Source organism: Heterocephalus glaber, unplaced genomic scaffold (genome assembly GCF_053883595.1).
Source record: "Heterocephalus glaber isolate CG9 unplaced genomic scaffold, H.glaber_assembly_v1.0 deba00001532, whole genome shotgun sequence".
Taxonomy (NCBI): Eukaryota; Metazoa; Chordata; class Mammalia; order Rodentia; family Bathyergidae; genus Heterocephalus; species Heterocephalus glaber.
Window position 1 is genome coordinate 34,483,309 of NW_028258330.1, and position 21,184 is coordinate 34,504,492.

The following is a 21,184-nucleotide window of genomic DNA, read 5'->3' on the forward strand; positions in this document are numbered from 1 at the left end:
ATCTCTTTCTATTATGAGATACTTGCATTGATGAGCTTTGCCAACATGTTTTTGGTATTGGTGAACTTTGCCTAAAGATTAGTATGAAATTTCAAGAATACACCTCTGTGTTTTTCTCATCTCTCCCTTCTGTTTTATGTGATTTATTTGGGGAGAAAGCTAAATAATCTGAAACTAGATAAGAACATTGTTATGTATAGCTTTTATACTTTAAAGTAGCTTCCTTTGTATGCCAGCAGCAAATTGGAAGCTCTCTTATTAAGACTTATATAATAAGTGCATGTAGGAATTGCCAAAAATATTTTAAAAGTTTATTACTGAATTTAAAATATTTTAGAAGTTTTGTAATGGTGGTGTTTTAATATTTTGCATAATTAAATATGTACATATTGATTAGAAAAATATAACAAGCAATTTTTCCTGCTAGCCTAAAATGTTATTTGTAATCAAATGTGTAGTGATTACACTTGAATTGTGTATTTATTGTGTATCTGATCCTCCAGTGTTACCCGGGAGATGGAATTAACATCTCCATTGTATTTAAACCAAAATGAACTGATACTTGTTGGAATGTATGTAAACTAATTGCAATTATATTAGAGCATATTACTGTAGTGCTAAATGAGCAGGGGCATTGCCTGCAAGGAGAGGAGACCCTTGGAATTGTTTTGCACAGGTGTGTCTGGTGAGGAGTTGTTCAGTGTGTGTCTCTTCCTTCCCTTTCTCTTCCCTTCCCCTATTGTAGTGCCTTATATGTTAATGTAGTGGTTAATAGAGTTTACAGTGAGCTTGCCTTAGGATGGACCAGCAAGCCCCCATGGACCCTGAAGCTATTCACTGGGATGTATCAGAATAGGATTAGTAGCTGTGTTGTGTAGATGCATTGTTCTCAGTTTCCCTGCCAGTGTTGAAAAATAAAAAGAACAGCTTTTCTTCTTTATTGCCAGCTCTACTCCTTTCCACTTTGGAGTCTTAGCTGAGTTCTCACAGAAGCGTTTTCCCCATGTGGCTCTCTCACTGTGCATTGCTACCTTGTCTCTGTGAGAATTTAGAAAGCAGGTGAGAGGAGTCAAGCCAATGTTAAATATGCATTCTTTTTAAAAAAGTATGTGCAATCACTTTTAGAATGAGATTTTTTTTTCTCCTTTTCCCATGTGGCAGTCCTTCCTGAAAATAATTGACCTTGCTAGTAAAATATTTGCTTGTTGAAAAAAAAACAAACAAAAAACATGTAACAGATGTATTTATACCAAAGATCCTGTTGTATTGCATACCATGTCCCCATACTATGAAGAGTTTTGTTGTGTTGCTGGTGATGAGAAACTCACAGAAAGATTTCTTAGCTGGTGAAGAATGTTAAGAAGAAACCGAAGCCTGTTGAATCACTGAGGCTTTTGACGTTTCTTTTTAACAACTTGTATATTCTTGGGGCCCTTCAAGCTGTGACATTGTCCTGGTACTCTCAGCTCTCCACAGATCTGGGCCAAGTAGAAGGTACTGGGGATGGGGACATTCCTGCCCATAAAGGATTTGAGGGAAGAAGGTTACCCTAAGATAGAAATGTGTTCCGAGTTGAAGATTATACTGGAGAGATAGTTCTAGGACTGGTTCTATATAGAGATGGTGTCAAGAAGATGAAGGCTGGAGATGGGAGATTTCATGTGTGAGACCAAAGTAACTCCATTTTGCTTATGTGAGACCAGAATGACTCCATTTTGCCCAAAATGGAGTAGACTCCTTTGTCCTCTCACATTAATGATTAAAATGTGCTTGATCTAGGACAAAAGACACAATCTGTAACACAAGATTCCTAAGTTTATTACTCAGCCATCTGTTCACCCAGGAAATGAACATCCTGGGCCGACTATCTGTAGGAACAATCTGTCAATGAGCTGACTGTCAGTACTGGGTGGTCATGACCATTAGTCACTGTGTCTGCTGACCATCAATACGTGACAGTCACCCACTAACCTTTGTCCTTCTTTTCTTCTGTAAAACCTATACATAATCACCCTTTACCCCTGATGAGTTCAGCCAATCAGAAATGTACACTTCATGCTCGCTAAATGTTAACCAATCATGTAACTGCTAAGTGGAAAATCTCCAAACCTTGCTGTAACCTCTATAAAAACCCCCTAATTTGGAACTCGGGGCTCTCAATCTCGATCCGCTGTGTCGGAGACAATTGAGAGTCCCTGCTTAAACTTGAATAAATGACCCTCATGTGCTTACATCGGAAACGGCCTCCTGGTGGTCTTTGGGACTTCGCATTCTGGGCACTACACATGGAGCCTGGTCAGCAAGCTTTGTACCGGGTTGAACACCGAGGAGCTGTCAAAGTATTTGGAGTTGCGTCAGCATAAGGAGTAAGGGCTTCCAAGACGGGACTGGTACTCAATACAGCTTACCAGGAACATGTTGTGTTTTCTGTATTTTTAAAAATCATTATATTAAGTTGTGTGTTCCGCACTATATTGGTCAAGACAGCCAGGCAGTTTGTGTAGTTTATAACTAGTGTTACACAGTTTTCTGGTCAGTGTGTATGACCAGGGTGTATGTTTCCTTTTTGCCAAGCACATTCTGGTATTCTTGTTTAAGGCAGATCTGGTTTCTAGTGGAAACACTTTTTGTTCCTATCTTTTTTTTGCAAGGGACAAAATTTGTTTTTGTAAGAAATAAGATGCAGGGCAAAATAAAACCCCACCCCTTCCCTTAGTCCAATAAGTAAATACCATTTAAAATAAGAGTCTTAACTCCACAGGAAAGGATAATACCTTAATCACCTGACTAGCAGTGTGTGGCATAAAAAATAACCTAGAGAGATTTTCAATCTCAGTCTGTAAATTGACATTTCAGGTTTACCAAGATAAAAATCCACCTTTGTCTGCTGAATGTGTATGCGCTTGGTGTGGCTTTCGATTCTGTCCCTGGGGTTTAACATTGCTGGCCCTGACAGCATAGGGGAAGCCCTGTGAATGTAGTGAGCAGGTGGTCTGGGTCATCATGGCCTGACCTCAAGGCAGCTTAAGGCTTTAAGTCCTCTGTCAGGTCCATTTCCAGCTTGTACCCTTCCAGGTGAGAGAAGAAGTGGGGAGGGGTCGAATATAGCCATCTAGCCTCATCAGGACACTTGATCACTCTTGAGTTTTAATAGCTCCCAAGAGGCTGATAACATTGTCAGTGTTCAGCTGAAATGCCAACCCCAGGAATAAGAATTCCACTTCAAAGAGTTCTGTCCTTTCTGAGCCTACTTTTGTGATTGCTCATCCATCATTCTCCACTAGAGGGGCTAAGCTTGACAGATCTTAGCCAGGCAAGCACAGTAGTGTGTTTTACTCAGCATTGTTATGCAGAAATCCACTAAATGAGATGATTTGTTTTAGGATGGGAAGTGAAACTGCCTCTCAGTGAGAGGAACAGCCCCAGCCTGCTTCCTATTTTGATTTTGTTTTTAATCTGATGGATGGTGCAGCATGTCTACATGGTTGTTTGTTGCTAAACTTTATATAATGTGTGGTTTCAATTCAGCTTGCAAAATAATCTCACTACATGTAGCAGTACATTATATGTACATTGTATGTAATGTTAGTATTTCTGCTTTGAATCCTTGATATTGCAATGGAATTCCTACTTTATTAAATATATTTGATATGCTAGTTATTGTGTGTGATTTAAACTTTAAACGTGTTTTGTTTTGTTTGCTTTTTCCCTTTTCTGGTTGTGAGCTTCCTTTTACAACAAACCTCTACAAACAGTTTCTGAGAAATTACTGAGCTATGTTTGTAATGCAGATGTACTTAGGGAGTATGTAAAATAATCATTTTAACAAAAGAAATAGATATTTAAAATTTAATACTAACTACAGGAAAAGGGTCCATTGTGTAAAACATAGTTTATCTTTGGATTCAATGTTTGTCTTTGGTTTTACAAAGTAGCGTGTATTTTCAGTATTTTCTACATAATATGGTAAAATGTAGAGCAATTGCAATGCATCCATAAAATAGGTAAATTTTCTGAAAAAAATAAATTAAAAAATTATGTTAATTAGTACATGTTTACACAACATCATGCTTACATTCATTGTAGGGAGTTGGTACATGTGCATAAGACTTCTGGATATTTTTCACCCCTTCCCCTCATTTCTACCCCCTCCCTCCATCTCTTGGTCTCCACACCCTTTGTAAAAGATCTAGCTCCCTGTTTCTTATTATTATTTCCTTATTTTATTTTTACACTACCCTTCACACTATAAGAGAACCCAGCTGAAAGAGTTTAATGTTCCTCTGACATGAACATGGTTTCAAACTCTGGATCTCTGTTGAAAACTTCTTGATGCTTAGGAAACAAAGTAAAGGATTTGTGAATCAGATTTCTTGTTGATATAATTGCACTGTAAGGCTAAACTGCAATTTAAGTATTCTTAGAACCAATGATAAAATGATTCATTTCATACTTTTAAAATAAAATATTCTAAGATTCTAGGAAATTTTATTTTTTTATTTTTTCTATAAAGTGGGATTTGGTTTTTACTTTTGTATAAATATATATATGTGTTTGGACAAGATCAATTGACTTTTATTTTCATTTCAGATTTCCTGGATCCTATCTCTATCTCACACACAGGAGGAATTAAAAATGAAAATCCTTTTTAAACACTTGGGTTGCAATAGGTGGGCATAATGACTGTGGCTTCTACAGTCTGGTGCTATGCTGTGTGGAGCTTATGTCCCTCCTGGGAATGTCCCATACAACAGAGCTAAGGTAAAATAGCTCTTGTTTTTGTATATATTAGAAACACAAGGCCCTTGTATCTTCATTCAGCAGCAGCTACTACATTTAATTATTCAAGAACATAGCAAAGACTTGCATGAGTATAAAAATAGTAAAATACACAAAAAGAGAAGTGGCTTATACTGTGAATGGGAGTAGTAATATTTTAGCTTTTTTCATCATTTCATCCTCCTGTGCCTCTTTTGACTTTTTCCAACAATAAACCTGATAGTTATAAAAAAAGAGAGGGCCTTATTTGAAGATGAAAACATGAAATGACTGAGTATTTAAGTTCCAAAATTCCTTTAGGTCCACACATGTAGTGGAGATGGGTGATATTCTCCATATTTACATCAGGCTGTAAGAGCAGGACGTGCACAGATTCACACACAGTGCACATTTAGTAACAGATCAATAGTACAGGTCTAAAATGTTTGCTTCCTCAATAACATTACAATTTTCACTGTTTTCTACTGGGCCAAATGAAAATATTTCTTATATAATATGAAATTTCTAGGGTAATAATCATTTAAGGTTTATTAACAGACAGACTTCAGGAATATTTTTGAATGTTTATCTTAAGAGTAACATGATGTATTTAATAGCACTGATTTTTTTTGTTGGGAAAAATACAAGTGCTTCCTTGTCAAATTGAATATATATCAATTATTGAGTTCAAACACACATCCTTCATGTTCATATTATCAGTTAATTTTCATTTGTATAATATAATTAATTTTTAAATTATATTTTCATAACAATAAACAATAATTATATCACACTTCTCTTTGGTAAGGTTGTGCAACTGTGAAAGCATTTCATGATCAGGAGTGACAAAAACTGATCAGAGAGAGATAAAAAGATTGGCTCATAATTTGGGGTTTGGAATCTCATGGCGCTAGTCCTTAATTAAGGAAATTTAATCCTTATATAAGAAAATTTAAAATGAGAAATAAAAGGGAACAGTTACAAAAGTTCACTACAGAATAAAAAAAATGATTATGCAAAAACATCCCTATAAGATGTTGCTGAAACTAGATCATTTTGATAAAAGTAAAACTGTATAAAATTTTTAAAAATTCAGTTCTCTAACATTTTATTATTTTCAAGCTGATAGGTCTCCCACCACCTCAGCAGCTATTATGTATAGTAGCTGTCCTCTTCCTATGGTGCTTTGCCCCCTCCCCTGTGTGACATCATGCCAAGATGGTTGCTCCCACCAAAGAATAAACCCTTCTTCCCAGTATGCCCCTGTTCCCACCTAGAGAGTAACCTAATACTCGCTCACCTCCTACCACCTAGTGACATCATGGGCTCCTCCATTCCCTAGTCACTACCTCACTCAACCCCACCTCTGCCCCTACAAACCCCACCTCAGTCTCTATAAAATACTCTCCCTGCCCAGGCCATATTGCTTTTGTCTCTCCTTTTTTCAGAGACAGCCCGGCAGATCTACTCCCCTAATAAAGGCTTCTTGTGGCCTGGTCTGGTCTTGGTCTTTGGCCCTTTTACCTGACACAAGCCAGGTGAAGTGTGCACTTATGCCACATTTTCGGTTAGTGATGTTATGTCTGGCTCTTGATCAGGGAACCAAAGTTGTTGCATCCAGAGGACAAACATCATAGTTCTGCTGTCCAAGTAGCCCACCATGATCATAAACTCAGCCTCAATAAAAAATTAGTGTGACAAAGTGCAATGAAAGCAAGACACTTTATTTTTAAAAAGGAAAAGGAAGGGAGAGGAAAGGCATAAATAGATATGTACTCTAAAAAGAAATAATAGGGAAGTGGAGCTCCTGAAAGATGGGGAGACCAGGGGCCCTCTGTTCCCAGCTGCTTTTGTAGGAGACTGAGTTACCCCTCCTCCAACACCCCTCCCTGAACTTGTCATATCTGGATTGGATTCTGGGCATCTCTGCCTAATGTCTTTCTTCTGGTGGCCTATGTGCAGCTTTTCTTTTCTGTTTGCTTGTCCTTGAATTATCTTTTAAGGTCTTATCTTTGAAGTAGACAGCTAATTGGCAAGGGAGTATCTTATGTGGTTATGTGGTTATCTATTAGACTCTATAATGAGCTAAGAGTGAAGGGTATAGTGGCTCTGGATATTTATATATCTATATCTATACCTATCTGTATATCTATCTATCTATCTATCTATCTATCTACCTATCAACCATCTATCTATCTGTATGGATTTGTACATAGGTGTGAGTACACACTGCCTTAAAGTTCGTTAACCACCCCTTTGCTTTTCCTATATTTTATTGGAGGGAAGGCAGTTTATTGTTTATACACTGGGCTTTCTCTCTCTGTCCCGCCTGTCAGCTCTTATTCTGGTCACTTGGTGCAAGTTCCAAGGCCATTTGGTGCCTTTATTTATCTGTTTGTTTGTTTTTTCTCTTTCTCTACCCCCATCCTAGACCTGCTTCCTAGGGGAATTTTTCTAGTAAAATTTGTTTTTAAATTTTTCTAATCAGGATTAGCTAGAAGACCTAAAGAAGCCCCTATTTTATTTTCTTGTCTACAGACACTTGGCCCTACAGTGGTGCCACATTAGTGTATGTATTTAACTAAAAATATTCATTGAGATCTGGAGTCCTTGAAAGCTAAGGAGAATATTTATATAGAAACAATTTTATAAGAATTAAGGTCAGGCTGGGGATTTAGCTCAGTGGTTCCACCTCCTGCCTTGCAAGCACAAGGACTCAAGTTCAATCCCCGGTACAAAAAAAAAAAAAAAAGAATTAAGGTCAGAACTTACACACACAAAGGAGGGAAATCAGTAACCACAAAATGATAAAAATACTTTTGGGAACTAACTAGCACATAACAATATTTTTGATGATGAATTGTTGATTTTATTTGTGGTCATATAATGCAAGCTAAATTCTCAGTGTTTACAAATATTGTAAGTTAAGGGAATTTGTAACATTTTTAAAGAATAAAATAAGGCATATTTCTTGGTTTCCAAATTTCCTTTAATGAGAAAAGTTTTCTTCTAGCTAAAGAATATTTCTTATTCAATAAGATAAGATGCCTTTCACTGTGATTTAGACTAAGAAGCTCTGATATTAGTGAACTTCTACATTCTGCAGATGAGCGTCCCAAAGTACATGTATAAAAAAACTTGGCCATTAACTCACATACTAGTATTTAAAGATTTCTAAGGATATGGGGTGTTTCACAACTTAAAGATTGCTAAAGATGTATGGACCTGAAGAGTGTTCATGTTACCAGTGAGAATGTGGATTACAATGTATAGAGCATTTGATACCTGCACATTTGCTCTTTTGTGTAACCATCTTCTTTCTTGAAGACATCCAAGCTATATAGAAGGATAACATCTAACATTTGCTTCAGAACTCCATCTCCTGGGAATCTAAGATATTCCATACCTGCAGCCTTTCCTTTTAGGACTGTTTCTGTCCATGTACCTGGTCACTGTACACAAGAACCTTCTCCTTCTTGCTGTCAGATCGGACTCTAACCTCCACATCTCTATGATTTCCTCTACTTCAACCTCTCCTGGATGAACTGTTTCATCTCCACCATGTCACAAAGATGATTGTACACATCCAACTTCACAGCAGTGATCCCCCATGTAGGCTTCTTGAAACCACTGTTTCTTATTGTCTTGTTTGTGGTATGGATGTCATGGTCCTGACTCTGATAGCCTAAGGTAACCCTCTGTAACCCACCAAGGTACTAACTAGATCATCAGAAACCTTGCCTTTGCAGCTTCATAGTTTTGATTTTTATTTTTGCACAGAATTTGTATTCCCATTGCCTAATTTTATTCTCTTAGAGTTTTTGTATTCAAGAATGTGAAAAATTGTTAATTTCTTATATAACACTGCCCAGCTCCTTAATCTTGTTTTGGACAACTTCTCCATAAACAGTCAAGTATATTTCCAATGCCATGTTCCTCCCCACCCTCAATTTAATGGATAATTTTCTCAGACTACAATATTGTTTTGTCACTCTGAAAATCATCATGCTGAAAATAAGAGTAAAATCTTCTCTACTTATTGGTCCCAACTGTCAGTTATTCGCTTATTGTATGGAAAAGGTATTGGGGTATATGATGGCTCAACTGTCTTAGAATTTCCCAGAAACAGTGTGCCAGCTCCAATGATGTACACTATGATCATACCTGTTCTGAATCCCTTAGTTTACAGCCTGAAGAATAGAGGTAATGTAAGTACACTAGGAAGACTCCACAGACAAAAATTCTAGACTCAGTACTTGCGACATCCATTTAAATGTAGTTTGGGAAAAGCAGAGTAACCTAACATCTAGACTTGCAAGTTAATCCTCTCTGGTCATGTTAATATTGTACTTTTCCGGGCCAGGGATTTAGCTCAGTGGCTCTGGCACCTGCCTTGCAAGCACAAGGACCCAAGTTCGATACCTGGTACAAAAAAAAAAAATTGTACTTATCTGACCAATTTCTAATAATTTTTCATAGTATACTGCTAGGTGGATGAACAGAGAAATTTAAAATTGGGTATTAATTTTCAGATTGGAAAATGAAAAGTTCCTGAAGATTTATAATGTCAAGTGTTTAAGGACAATGTGAATGTTGTTAAAGCCATTGAAGTGCACACTACATGTTTTATTATGTGTATTTTACTCCAAAATGAAATTAAGGCAGATAGATATTTAAACATTATATACAAATAACAGAAGTGAATAGGATGCATCGACTTTATCAGAGTAGAGGACGAATCCAAGACCTCTTGTGGATATTTCTTTACTTATTGTCTCCTTGGTCATTAGATTAGAAAGTCCTTAGAGATTGGAATGACATGCACCAATTTGGCCAATTATGAGCGCTGTGCATTGAGCCTCCAATGTCATATAGCTGTCAGTAATTTTCGTGTGCCTTCCACCTTTTAGTTTGGTGACTTCATTCCAGTGAATTCCATAGCTATAGTGCAGTCTCCATGGTGGTCTGAATCATACAGTTCCTATCTGAATTTGTATTTTAACTTTGAGGACAGAGCCTGAGCCTTCATAGGACAACTGACATAGGTGGGCCTTTGGGTCCACTGTCATTGACTACAATCCAGCAGAGAAACAGCATCACCCAGTAAGTGTAGAGGTAACTCATGGATATGGGAAGGATGCTTGAAATATTGTTTCCTTTCCATAAATACAAATATGACAGTTTGGTTAGTCAGTTGGGTAAGAAAAATAAAAATACCGGTTATAAGAAATGGAAATTTTATGTTCTTGGTGATAGTGGGGAAGGCAGAATCATTATTTCAAATTTACCTTCTATAGATTCTGTTTTCCCACTAGTGTCTCACACATAATAGCAGAAATAAGTCCCTTTGCAATATTTTCTAAGCACTCCAAAGGGATGATGAATAGAATGTGATGGTAAGGATATAGAGGAGGAGGATAGTAACCACAACATCATAAACTGTTTTGGAGAGCTTCCTGCTTTCCAGGCACTGACCCTAAATTTTATGTAGCTTGTTTTATTCCTTGTGTTTTGTTTCCCTATATTTATAAGTCACATTATTATTGCCTATAGAAATGGATGTCCCTGTAATTTTAACAGAACCTGGGTAAGTTGTTGGGTAGAACTGATTACAAACACAGAACATTAGAAGATTGTTCCCTTAACAAAACAACCAACCATTTCATTTTTCTGACACTCCAGGAAGAGATACCTATGCTGTTCCTTTTGCGGGTTCCTGTTAGTTCGTAGAACAGAGGAGGGCATGGCACCAGCTGCATCCAACATAAGGACAGATAAAGATCACAGGTAAAGATCACAGAAGAACACACACTTACTAATTCAGTGTGAATTTCACTCCTGTCACCATTGCAGTGTATTCTTTCAGTTTTCCACATCCTTTTCATGCATGGAGTTATTTCATACAATATCACTTTGGGACATGAAAGGTCTAGATTAAATTTTCATTTAGTGAATAAGAGAGTTAAAAAATATACCTTAGATGCTCCTATGGTTAAAACTGCACTAAATTTGCTTAAACATTTCCATTGCTTAGGAAACAATGAAAATTTTAGTTCATTGGACAGAATATGTGAGACCAATTTTTAATCTTTTTAGCTCCACTTATTAATTTTGTGATACAGGACAGGTCAGTAGTATCTCTCAGACATAACATTGTCATTTGTGTTGAATTCTAGTTGACACAACTACCCTGAGTATGGGTTAAACAGATAATGATGGATCCACATGGAATTAGTGTATATAAAATTAGGGCAAAATAAAATGTAGATATAAAAATTGATGATAAGGATGTTTTAATATTGTACAATAGGTCCTGTGACCTGAGGTTACCATTTTCCTCTTTTTGTAATAGGGCATTTTATTTTTCTTTGTGTAATTATATGCATAAATTTGGAGAGAAATAATGTATTATTCCTTTCATCTATTTCTCCACAGTCTATTCATTATTGACACAGACGAGGCATCCACAATTTAAAAAAATGTCTTTCAAATACTGAATGGACTCTCTCTTGTTCACAATAACTGTCATTGGTCAGCATGACGTGGACACACTTGGTATGTTCTGTCTGCACATTTCTTCCTTTCATGAATGCCCCATAGAGGTAGAGACATGATAAAACAGCTCATGTGTATGTCATTTTTTTTGTGTTTTTTTTTGTACCGGGGATTGAACTCAGGACCTCGTGCTTGTTAGGCAGGTGGCGGAACCACTGAGCTAAATCCCCGGCCCATGTATGTCATGTTTATGTTCTTCATTAATTTGGTTATATCAATCAGTTAAAACACTGCAGAGATGTTCATGACCAAAAAAAGAAAGGGAGGCACAAAGAAAAGTCAACAGGTGAAGCTGTGCCTAAGGTTGAGGAAAATTTTAGAGCTTCACATCGTTATGTGCCCCAATGCCACTTGAATACAGTTTACCATATTTTCTTCTGCTTGCATACGGGTGTGATTCTTTATTTATAAAACAAAAACTCACAATGATTGAATACTGAAATTCTGAACTTCTTTTCATTGTCACACCCGAGGAGATGGATGTAATTCTTTTCATTCTCCTCAAGTAGCATGAACACAGAGAAGGGGATAGATTCGCACATATTCTGCCTCTCAAAGCATGTCAGTAATATGGAACTAAAGTGTTCATTTCCTGACTCCCATCCCAGAGCAATCTTCTCCACCATAGCCAAATGGAAATATACTTCCCTATATGATGATAAAATTTTTGGTTTATTTTCATGAATGGGTCATTATGACACATACTCTAGAGATATTCCTATAGCATATCTTCAGAGAAAGAGAGTGTAAGTGATAATGCAGGACAATGGTTTTGCAAAACAAATGTAATTGAATAATTGTAAAGTTTGATACACATTAAGTTTTGGAAATCAGAAGTATTCCCCATGAATATATTTTATACAGATTTTTAAGTCACATGGAGTGATGCAAAAACAATTGAAGGTTTTTTATAATAAACTTAGAAGTTAAATGAGGTCATTCTCAAAGGTAATGCTTTGCATCAATTAAAACATTTGCAGTAGATCTGTGTTCTTCTCAGGGAGTTTTACAACCATTTCCTGATGGAACCTAGTCCATTTCAGTTGCAACAGGTGTTATATTGTACACTTCTTGTGTGAGCTTTAATTACTTTAAGGCAAGATTTTGGAAACTTGACTGGAAAATCATCTACTCAACAAATTTATGGTAGTAAATACCCATGGGACAAAATGTGTAGGAGAATAAAATCATGTAGAGATACAAAGAATGGCAACTTGTAGGTCATTTTTCAGATCTCTATAATATATTAGTTTAATGTTCATATTATTAAAAGTTTGTATTTGTTACTAGACAGTGGTTATTATTTAATATAGTATTAGATAATAATAGTGGAACATTTTCTGAATGCCAGGAAATATTCTATGACAGTGGTTCTCAACTCTAATCTATAAAGTAGCACAAGAACTTAGAATGCATATATCCTCATTAAATTGGTTTTCATCTGAGACCTGAGTATCTGGATTTTAAACAACATCTCGAAGTAAATCCATTCATAAATTATACTAAACTAGTGTTTAAAATCAATTTAAAAGACAAAAAAACACTCAGAACAACCATATAAGGTCCATTTTATCCATGAGCAGGAATTACAATATTTGTAGAAGTATTTGCATTATGTTATGTACATTTTTCTTGTGCTGGCATGATTTCAATTGTTTCTATATTATTGTAATTACTTTTCTGTTTGGCATGTTTTCCAATTAAATCACAGAGTGACCTGAAAGAAAAACAATGTGCGTAAATTCCCTTCATGTAGCAGAAATAAGAGAATTGAAATACAGGATGAGTCTTCTACTTTAAGAGGAATTATGATCAGGAAAACAGTAAATTATATTACCATGCCAGTGTCGAATATAGAATCAAAGAAAATGCAAAGAGTGTCTTATAAAACAAGGATTTTATTGATATTGTATAGAGTTGATTAAAATAATCCTGTACAAACTTAGAAATGTCAGAGGTGCTTCTTATCATTTATAATTATTTGAATCTTTGATACTTGAAAGTGCCTGATGTCATGTTCGTGGTCCACATGTTATTATATTATTTAAGCTACACTGAAGTATCATTATAAAAATTTTAAGTGTGCTTAAGCCAAGGATGGAAATTATGCTAAATTTTTAAATGAAACAAAATTTGAATGGGTAATTACATTCTTCAAAGGGAAAATCAGAAATCCAAGATTAATGAAAAACTAATGGGAGACAACAGGCTCACCATAATGTGTTCTGATTATGAAACATCAGCTTTAATTTAGTATTCAGATAATAAAGTCCTAGATCTTAATACTTATCTGCACCCTAAATCAAGGTAATGGCTATCATTTTTAAATGATATATTTGAATGCTTCTTAATTTTTCTCTGACAGAATTATTTTTTCTTCCTTAAAGGGGCATGGCTTTACTTTTGCTCCTTTATTTTCCTTGAAAGAGTTGGATGTATATTACTGAAATCATGATCTTCTGAAATGTAATGCAACATTGTTTAGAAGAGTGCTTCTAAAGCAAGTGTGTATAGATGGAGATGGATAACAAAAATTTCAATAATGAAAGAGGCTTGAGGAATTGGGTTTTTCATGACTGAGCGATGTTGATAAAGCCTTTGGACCTCAATTGTAAATAGCTTACTTGAAAATATTTCAAATGAAAATACATAATATTGTGTTCCTGTTTATTTATTTATTTATTTATTGGTAGCGGGGATCAAAGTCAGTACCTTGTACTTGCAAGGCAGGAGCCAGAACCACTGAGCTAAATCCCCAGCCCTTGTTTCATTTTTCTAATGACATTTCTTTTTGAAAATTTGCTCAAAAAAACATGGAAACATACAATCTCACAAGTGTCTCTGAATTCCATCTCATGGGCTTCTCAGAGGACCCAGACCTGCAGCTGGTCCTCTTTGGACTGTTCCTGTCCATGTACCTGGTCACAGTGCTCGGGAACCTGCTCATCATCCAGGTTGTCATCTCTGACTTCCACCTCCACACCCCCATGTACTTCTTCCTTTCCAACCTGTCCCTCTCTGACATCTGCTTCATCTCCACCACGGTCCCAAAGATGATTGTGGACATCCTAACTCACAGCAGAGTCATCTCCTATGTGGGCTGCCTGACACAGATGTCTTTTTACACCTTTTTTGGATGTATGGATCACATGCTTCTGACTGTGATGGGATATGACCGGTTTGTGGCCATCTGTTACCCTCTACATTACCCCATCATCATGAACCCTTTCTTTTCTGTCTTCTTACTCTGCGTGTCTTTCTTAATTAGCCTTTTGGAGTCACAGATGCACAATATGATTGCCTTACAACTTACCTGCTTCAAAGATGTGGAAATTGCTAATTTCTTCTGCGAGCCTTCTCAACTTCTTAAGTGTAACTGTTCAGATTCCTTTACCAATACTATATTAATATATTTAATTTTTGTTATATTTGGTTTCTTTCCCATATCATGGAATCTTTACTCGTACTACAAAATTGTTTCTTCCATTCTGAAAGTTCCATCATCAGGTGGCAGACACAAAGCCTTCTCCACCTGTGGGTCTCACCTGTCAGTTGTTTGCTTATTTTATGGAACAAGCATTGGAGTGTATTTTGCTTCAGCTGTATCACAATTTCCCAGGAAGTATATGGTGGCTTCATTGGTGTACACTGTGGTCACACCTATGTTGAATCCCTTTATTTATAGCCTGCGGAACAGGGACATGAGTAGTGCCCTGAAGAGACTCCATGGAAGAACAGTCTGAGATTAAGACTTTGCCATCCAATATATATGCGTGTGTATATATGTGTGTGTATATATATATATTCATGTCCTTGATTCTGTCATATATATATATATATATATATATATATATATTTTCATGTCCTTGATTCTGATCATTCTGATCAGAAACAGATCTGGGAGAGAGCTAAATAAATTAAATATGTTAGTTTCAAATGTGACATACCACAGTAATACTCATAAAAAGGGAGAAAAAGAAAATAGAGCAAAACGGAACACCTAGGCCTCTAAATTTGGCCTCTTGATTATATTATATTTGATGTTTGGTGGTTTTAATTCCTCATCATGTTTCATAGTGGAAAGTAGGTTGAGAGTTGGGGGCTGGAGGAACTGTATTTTTAAAAATTAATACAAGGGGTTTTTTGTAAAATGAAAAATTTATAAAAATGGATGAGAGTATTTATTGCACAAAAATGTTGACACAATGCCAGCAAAATGTCCACTTAAAAGTAGTTAAAATGATACCTTTTTGTTATGTATAGTTTCCCAAAGTACAGTGTAACTAAAAACTAAATTTTTAAAAAAGAAAAAAATGAACAGAGTGATTAGTACACCTGATGCTCAGCTTGAGTAGAAGAACCTAAATCCTTTTGTGGATATTTCCACTTTTTCTACTTCCTCAGTTATTGTCCAGAAGACCTTAAGGAATGGGATAATATGGGCCAATTTGTGTAATTATCAGCTGTGTATAATGAGCCTTCAAGCTTGTACAATAATCAATAATCAGTCTGTACCTCCAGCCCTTCATTTAATAGTTCCATGTCCAGGGTGCCCATTTCTGTATCCCTCCAAACCATGGTTTTCTGCAGGGTACACTCAGATCTAAGACTGCATGGATGTATTGCTGAAGGCAGAGATTCCATCCTGAGCCTCAGACAATTGAAGAGTGTTGGGGTATAGTTTGAGGTCCTCACTCAACAGAGAAAAAGTGTAAACTGATAAGTGTGGATAGGGAGGATGGATGGATGAGAAACTATGAGAACCAGTGTTTCTTCAGCATGAAGACAATCATGAATGCTTAAATAGTTAGAGGATGAAAATTTGCAAAGTTTCAGCTGCAAGGATGGTGAAGTTTATGTACATGGTTGTTGTGGTGGTCTTGAAAGTGTCATCACAGTTTTCCTTTCCTCCAACACTGACCTTCCATCTGCTATACAACTAATCCTTAATAGCAAAAGATGGGTGTCTGTAAACTGTGTCCTAAAAAAAGAATATGAAAATGAGGATGAGGATGATGAAGAGGATGAAAATAAGCATCAAATTATGAACCAATATTGAGTAATGTCTACACGACAGCATCTGAGTTATATATTCTCTGTAGTTAGTTTCATTCAATCTGCAAAACATTTTCAAGTATGAACTCTGATATTATTATTATTTCACTGAATAAAGGGGAGCAGCAGTTTTGTATAATTCATTGCAGATTGTTCTCGTATAGAAAGACATGAAGAGGTCTTTGAATTGGGCTGTATGACTTCTGACCCAGAGAATTCTAGAATATAGTTTCTGACAACCCAGGCACACAGTTCACTTCCTTGCCTCTCCAGTAACAACTCCTTTCTCACTGTGCTCTTCTACCCGGGGGTGGTGGTGGTGATAGAGGACAAGAACAATCTGTGGATGTTAACTGGTACAGCAATTATTGCAGAAGGCTGTGATGATAGGAAAGTTCCAGGAGAGAAGTCTCACCAGTCAGCACAGGCCTCTCCCTCTGTCCCACCCCAGGGGATCCTTGCAGCTCTGCATCCTTCTCCTCTAATGGGCCAGCACTCTCAATCTCAGAAGGAGTCTCCAGGTCAGGGATTCAATTCACTACTACTTAGGGAATGGAAATAATTTAAAAATGACCCTGAGTTGGACCTGGGTTTAAGATGTCTGTACCTCTGCATAAACTTTCTGGAGCTTAGAAAGCAATAGAAAAGATTAGTGCACGTTGCCTACATACTTAACAATTTAATTTGAAATTCTGCTGGTCCAAATTTTATTTCTGTTAGTATCTCTGAGACTGGACATTTTCTTCTGAGTTGATTTGTAGTTAAGACATCTGCCCTGAGTAAGGAGTAAGCTAATACTGAATACTCTCAATGAATTCATATGTGATAAAAAAGAAAAAGCTTAACTAAGACTTGAATATTATTATTAGTAACAATGGTAAGATTAGTCTTGCCAAAAAAAAATCCTGTGAAGTTAGTTTTCCTATTTTTTGTGACAGAGAGTTCTCTTTTGTCATTTGAAAATGAGTAATTGTTCAATGATTTTATTCAATGTATTCAATTATTTTTAAAAGAAAAACAGAAGATGAGAGGGCTTTGATGGTGAAAAAGGATAATACACAGAAAATGCAAGAATGACGAAAAAGTACTGGGCATTCAGTATTATATAACAACAGCTACTAATTATGAGCCATGGAATTGAATTTATTTTTTTTTTAAATGTAGTTAAAAGCAACATGATTTATTGTACTAGAATGAAAGAAGCTTCTGAATTTCATTTAATAACATTGATATTTTGTCTTAAAGCAGGAAGGATGTTTATTATTCTCCACTTTTCTGAAAATGGTGAATTACATTTTAAGGTAATTATGGATTTGTTCTTTTTTTTTTTTGGTACCAGGGATCAGACTTGGGTCCTTGCGCTTATGCTGCAGGCGGCAAAACCACTGAGCTAAATCCCCGGCCCAATGGATTTGTTATATGTGACATTCTTGGTTATCTAATATTGCACAATTACATATCACTAATGTTAAGTATGAGAAGAATTAGGTGAATAACATAGGAAACAACAATAAAAATTTTTAAATAATACTGGGTTTGTCCCGGATGACTTGTATTTCTGAAGGTATATGGAAATCAAATGTGGATACTTTCTTTGTGACTACAGGACATCATTCCTGGTATCTACTTTTCTTGTTTTCTTATCCTAACATTTAAGAAGGTGCCCAATCAATACAGAGAACAAAATCTAATGCACAGCTCAGAATTTCATCTCATGGACTTTCAGAGGATCCAGAACTGTGCCATGTCCTCCTTGGATTGTTCCTGTCACTATAGTTGGAGACCTGATCATCTTTCTGGCCATCGACTGTGACTCCCTCCTCCACACTACCATGTATTTGTTCCTCTCCAATCTGTCCTTGCCTGACCTCTGTTTCATATCTATCCCAGTCCCAAAGATGATTGTGCTCATCCTGTGTAGAAATCCTTCTCCTACAGCCTGTGGAACAGGGACATTAACAGTGCTGGACTTTAAAGTCATCCCAAAGCCAAGTGTGGTAGCACACATTTGTAATTCTAGCACTGTGTGAGGCTAAAGAAAGTGATGTAAAGTTTTAGCACAGCCTGGGCAGTTTGATGACTTTGTGAGACCCTGTCTCCCAACAAAAAAGAAGTATCTGGGGACACAGCTCAGTTCAAAGGCCCCTGGTTTAACCCCAGCAGTAAAAAAAAAAAAAATACCAAGAAAAAAATGTCCCAAGGAGGCACCACAGTAGAACAATCTATTCTCAAGACTTGTGACATTTATTTGGAAATATAAGTTGGATAAGGTGAAAAAGTAAACTTGCAGTTCTATAATTTCAGCATCCTCAGTCATATTATTAAATAGTTTGTATACTTAATTTCTCATCAAATTTCATAGTAGAATGGTGTTGGATGTTAGACTGATAGAGGGTGGCATAGTTTCTTTTTGAAATAGGTACAAAATTGAGAATAGAAAAATCTGTGGAGCTATTTAATGGAGATAATTGCACAACAATTTAAATATGATTAATTATATTTAAATGTAATAAACTGTAATTAATTACAGTTAATTAAAATTTAATGTTATTAATGTCAATGTGTTACACTTAAAATATTGCAATGTTAATTTTTACATATTTTTTCCAGAATAAGGAATGGGAATACAATGCACATGGCTTTTGAAAAATTAAAGACATGAAAGAAAGAATTACTACACATACATTTTCTGTTCAGTAGTAGAGGATCTAAAAGTGTTGTGGACTTTCATTGTCTTCTTCCTGAACTACTATGAGGAAGTCTCTAGAGATTTGGAGAATATGGATTAATAGCTGATTATGACTTCTGTGCATTAGGTCTCCAAATTCACGTGATCATCAGTAATCAGCCTTTACCTCCAGATCTTCAGCCAATGATTCTAGTATATTGGGTTTACACCTGTTTCTGCTCTGCCCTCTTTTAGATTCAGGAAGCTTCAATCTGGCATACTACACCCATCAATCTTGAGGATGGAGCCTGAGTTTTCATTAGGCACTGATGTGGGGACAGGTTTGAGTCCTAGTCTTTGGTCATGATCCAGCAGAGATGAAGCTTTATCCAGTAAGTGGAGGAAGGGTCATAGAAAAGGTTGTTTCCTCTCATCAGTGCAAACATCACATTGTGGCTAGTCAGATGAGGGGACACTTATGTACAAACTTAACTTATCAGGGTTTTTGTTGTTGTTGTTGGTTGTGGTAGAAGTTCAGATATCTCATACAAATTTTTTTCCCTCCCAAACTGGTTCTACTTTGCATTGATATTTTATCTGGAGGGCAGAATGTGGCTCCTTTCTATTGGTTTCCTAGGTACTCCAGAAGAATTATGTAGGTGATGATGACTATGAGAAGGGAGGTATTTTTAAGGGCTTCCTGAATGCTAGTCAATGAGGTATGTGTTCTATATAGTTTGTTTCATTGCCTCTGCATAACATTCCCCTAGTTACAGCTATGAAATTATAATTAGTTTACAGAAAAAGCAATATGTATAATAAACTAGATTGTTAGATTCAACAGACTGAATTCATGTTTGAATTTTTCAATTTGAGTAGAGTCATGAGGTAACATACCAGAAGAATTGTTCCCCTCACAAATGTTCCCATGATTCCACAAATTGGTCCATGTTCCCAAATCTCCAGGGACTGACTTGTATTTGTGTAGGAAGAACTGAAAATGAATGTCCTCAAAGGTTATTTCCTGTCACACCAGGAAGAGTTTTTCTCTTTTCTTTTTAATATCTTCAGAGATTACAGGGGAGAATCATGTTTGGCACTTGCTGAATTTGCTGTAGGAAGGACAGTGACAGATCACAGGCTAACACCTCATAAAGGGTGGATCCATAATAATTCAGCACATGCGTCTCTCTTGTCCACATCCAACATACCACTGTGGCTCTCCACATACTCCTCTATTCTTCAATACTTACGTAGTGTGACCGATGCTTCTCTGCAGTCTGGACTTTGGCTGAAATCTTTGTGATAATTCAGAAAAAAAGTAAAATTTTCATCTCATTGGACCCTGAGTGTGATAACTTCATTTCTAGTCCTGGTGGCTCTACTTATTATTGCTGTGACACAGGGCAGGTTGTTAGCATCTCTGAGATAAGTGTTTGTATTTCTAGTTGATACATCTGCACTTAGTGTGGAATAAAACACAACTCATGGCCACTATGTGATCAAATATGATAAATCTATAAATAAGTGAAAAGAAAAGACATTTATTATTATTATTATTATTATTTATTGCTAGTCATTATATAATTAGACTTAAATATCCTGTGACTCAAGTCATGGTTTTCCCAATTCCCTAGCAGGTTGCTTCATTTTTGTCCTCCTGTATGTAAATCCTGAGTATTTGGGGAGGAATACCCAAGTCTGTTATTTTAATTTCCCCAGTGTTTATACCTTACTTGGCATGGAGGAGGCATTAACAATTTAAATATTACTAGATTTTTTTTCTTGGTTCACAGAAATGAAGCTGAGTTATGAATTCCCCATTCTCAGACAATTATTGCTATATATTCCTTCTTGCAAGGATGTTTTGATGGATCAGATATAACGAACTATAGTGTTATTTGTATCTATGCTATAAACATATGTGATTCATTATTTGGAAAAACAAGAAAACATGGAAGAAAGCTGGGGATGGTGGTGCATGCTGTAATGCCAGCACTTGGGAAGCTGAGGCAGGAGGATAGCTGTGAGTTCAAGACAATCCTGAGCTAAATAGTGAGTTCAAGGCCAGTCCGAACTACAGAGTGAGACCCCATTTCAAAAAACAAAAACAAAACAAAACCAAAAAACCAAAAATTTAAAATTAAA

At 36.3% G+C, this 21,184-nt stretch overlaps 1 protein-coding gene across 1 annotated transcript; it reads left to right on the forward strand.

Annotated features, from left to right (window-relative positions):
• The first annotated feature begins 14,091 nt into the window (after positions 1 to 14,091).
• On the forward strand, positions 14,092 to 15,056 carry LOC101700318 (olfactory receptor 7E24-like). Its single transcript, XM_004874690.3, has one exon. It carries the CDS (start codon positions 14,127 to 14,129, stop codon positions 15,054 to 15,056), a length of 930 nt encoding a protein of 309 aa, XP_004874747.2. The 5' UTR covers positions 14,092 to 14,126.
• Positions 15,057 to 21,184: the final 6,128 nt, after the last annotated feature.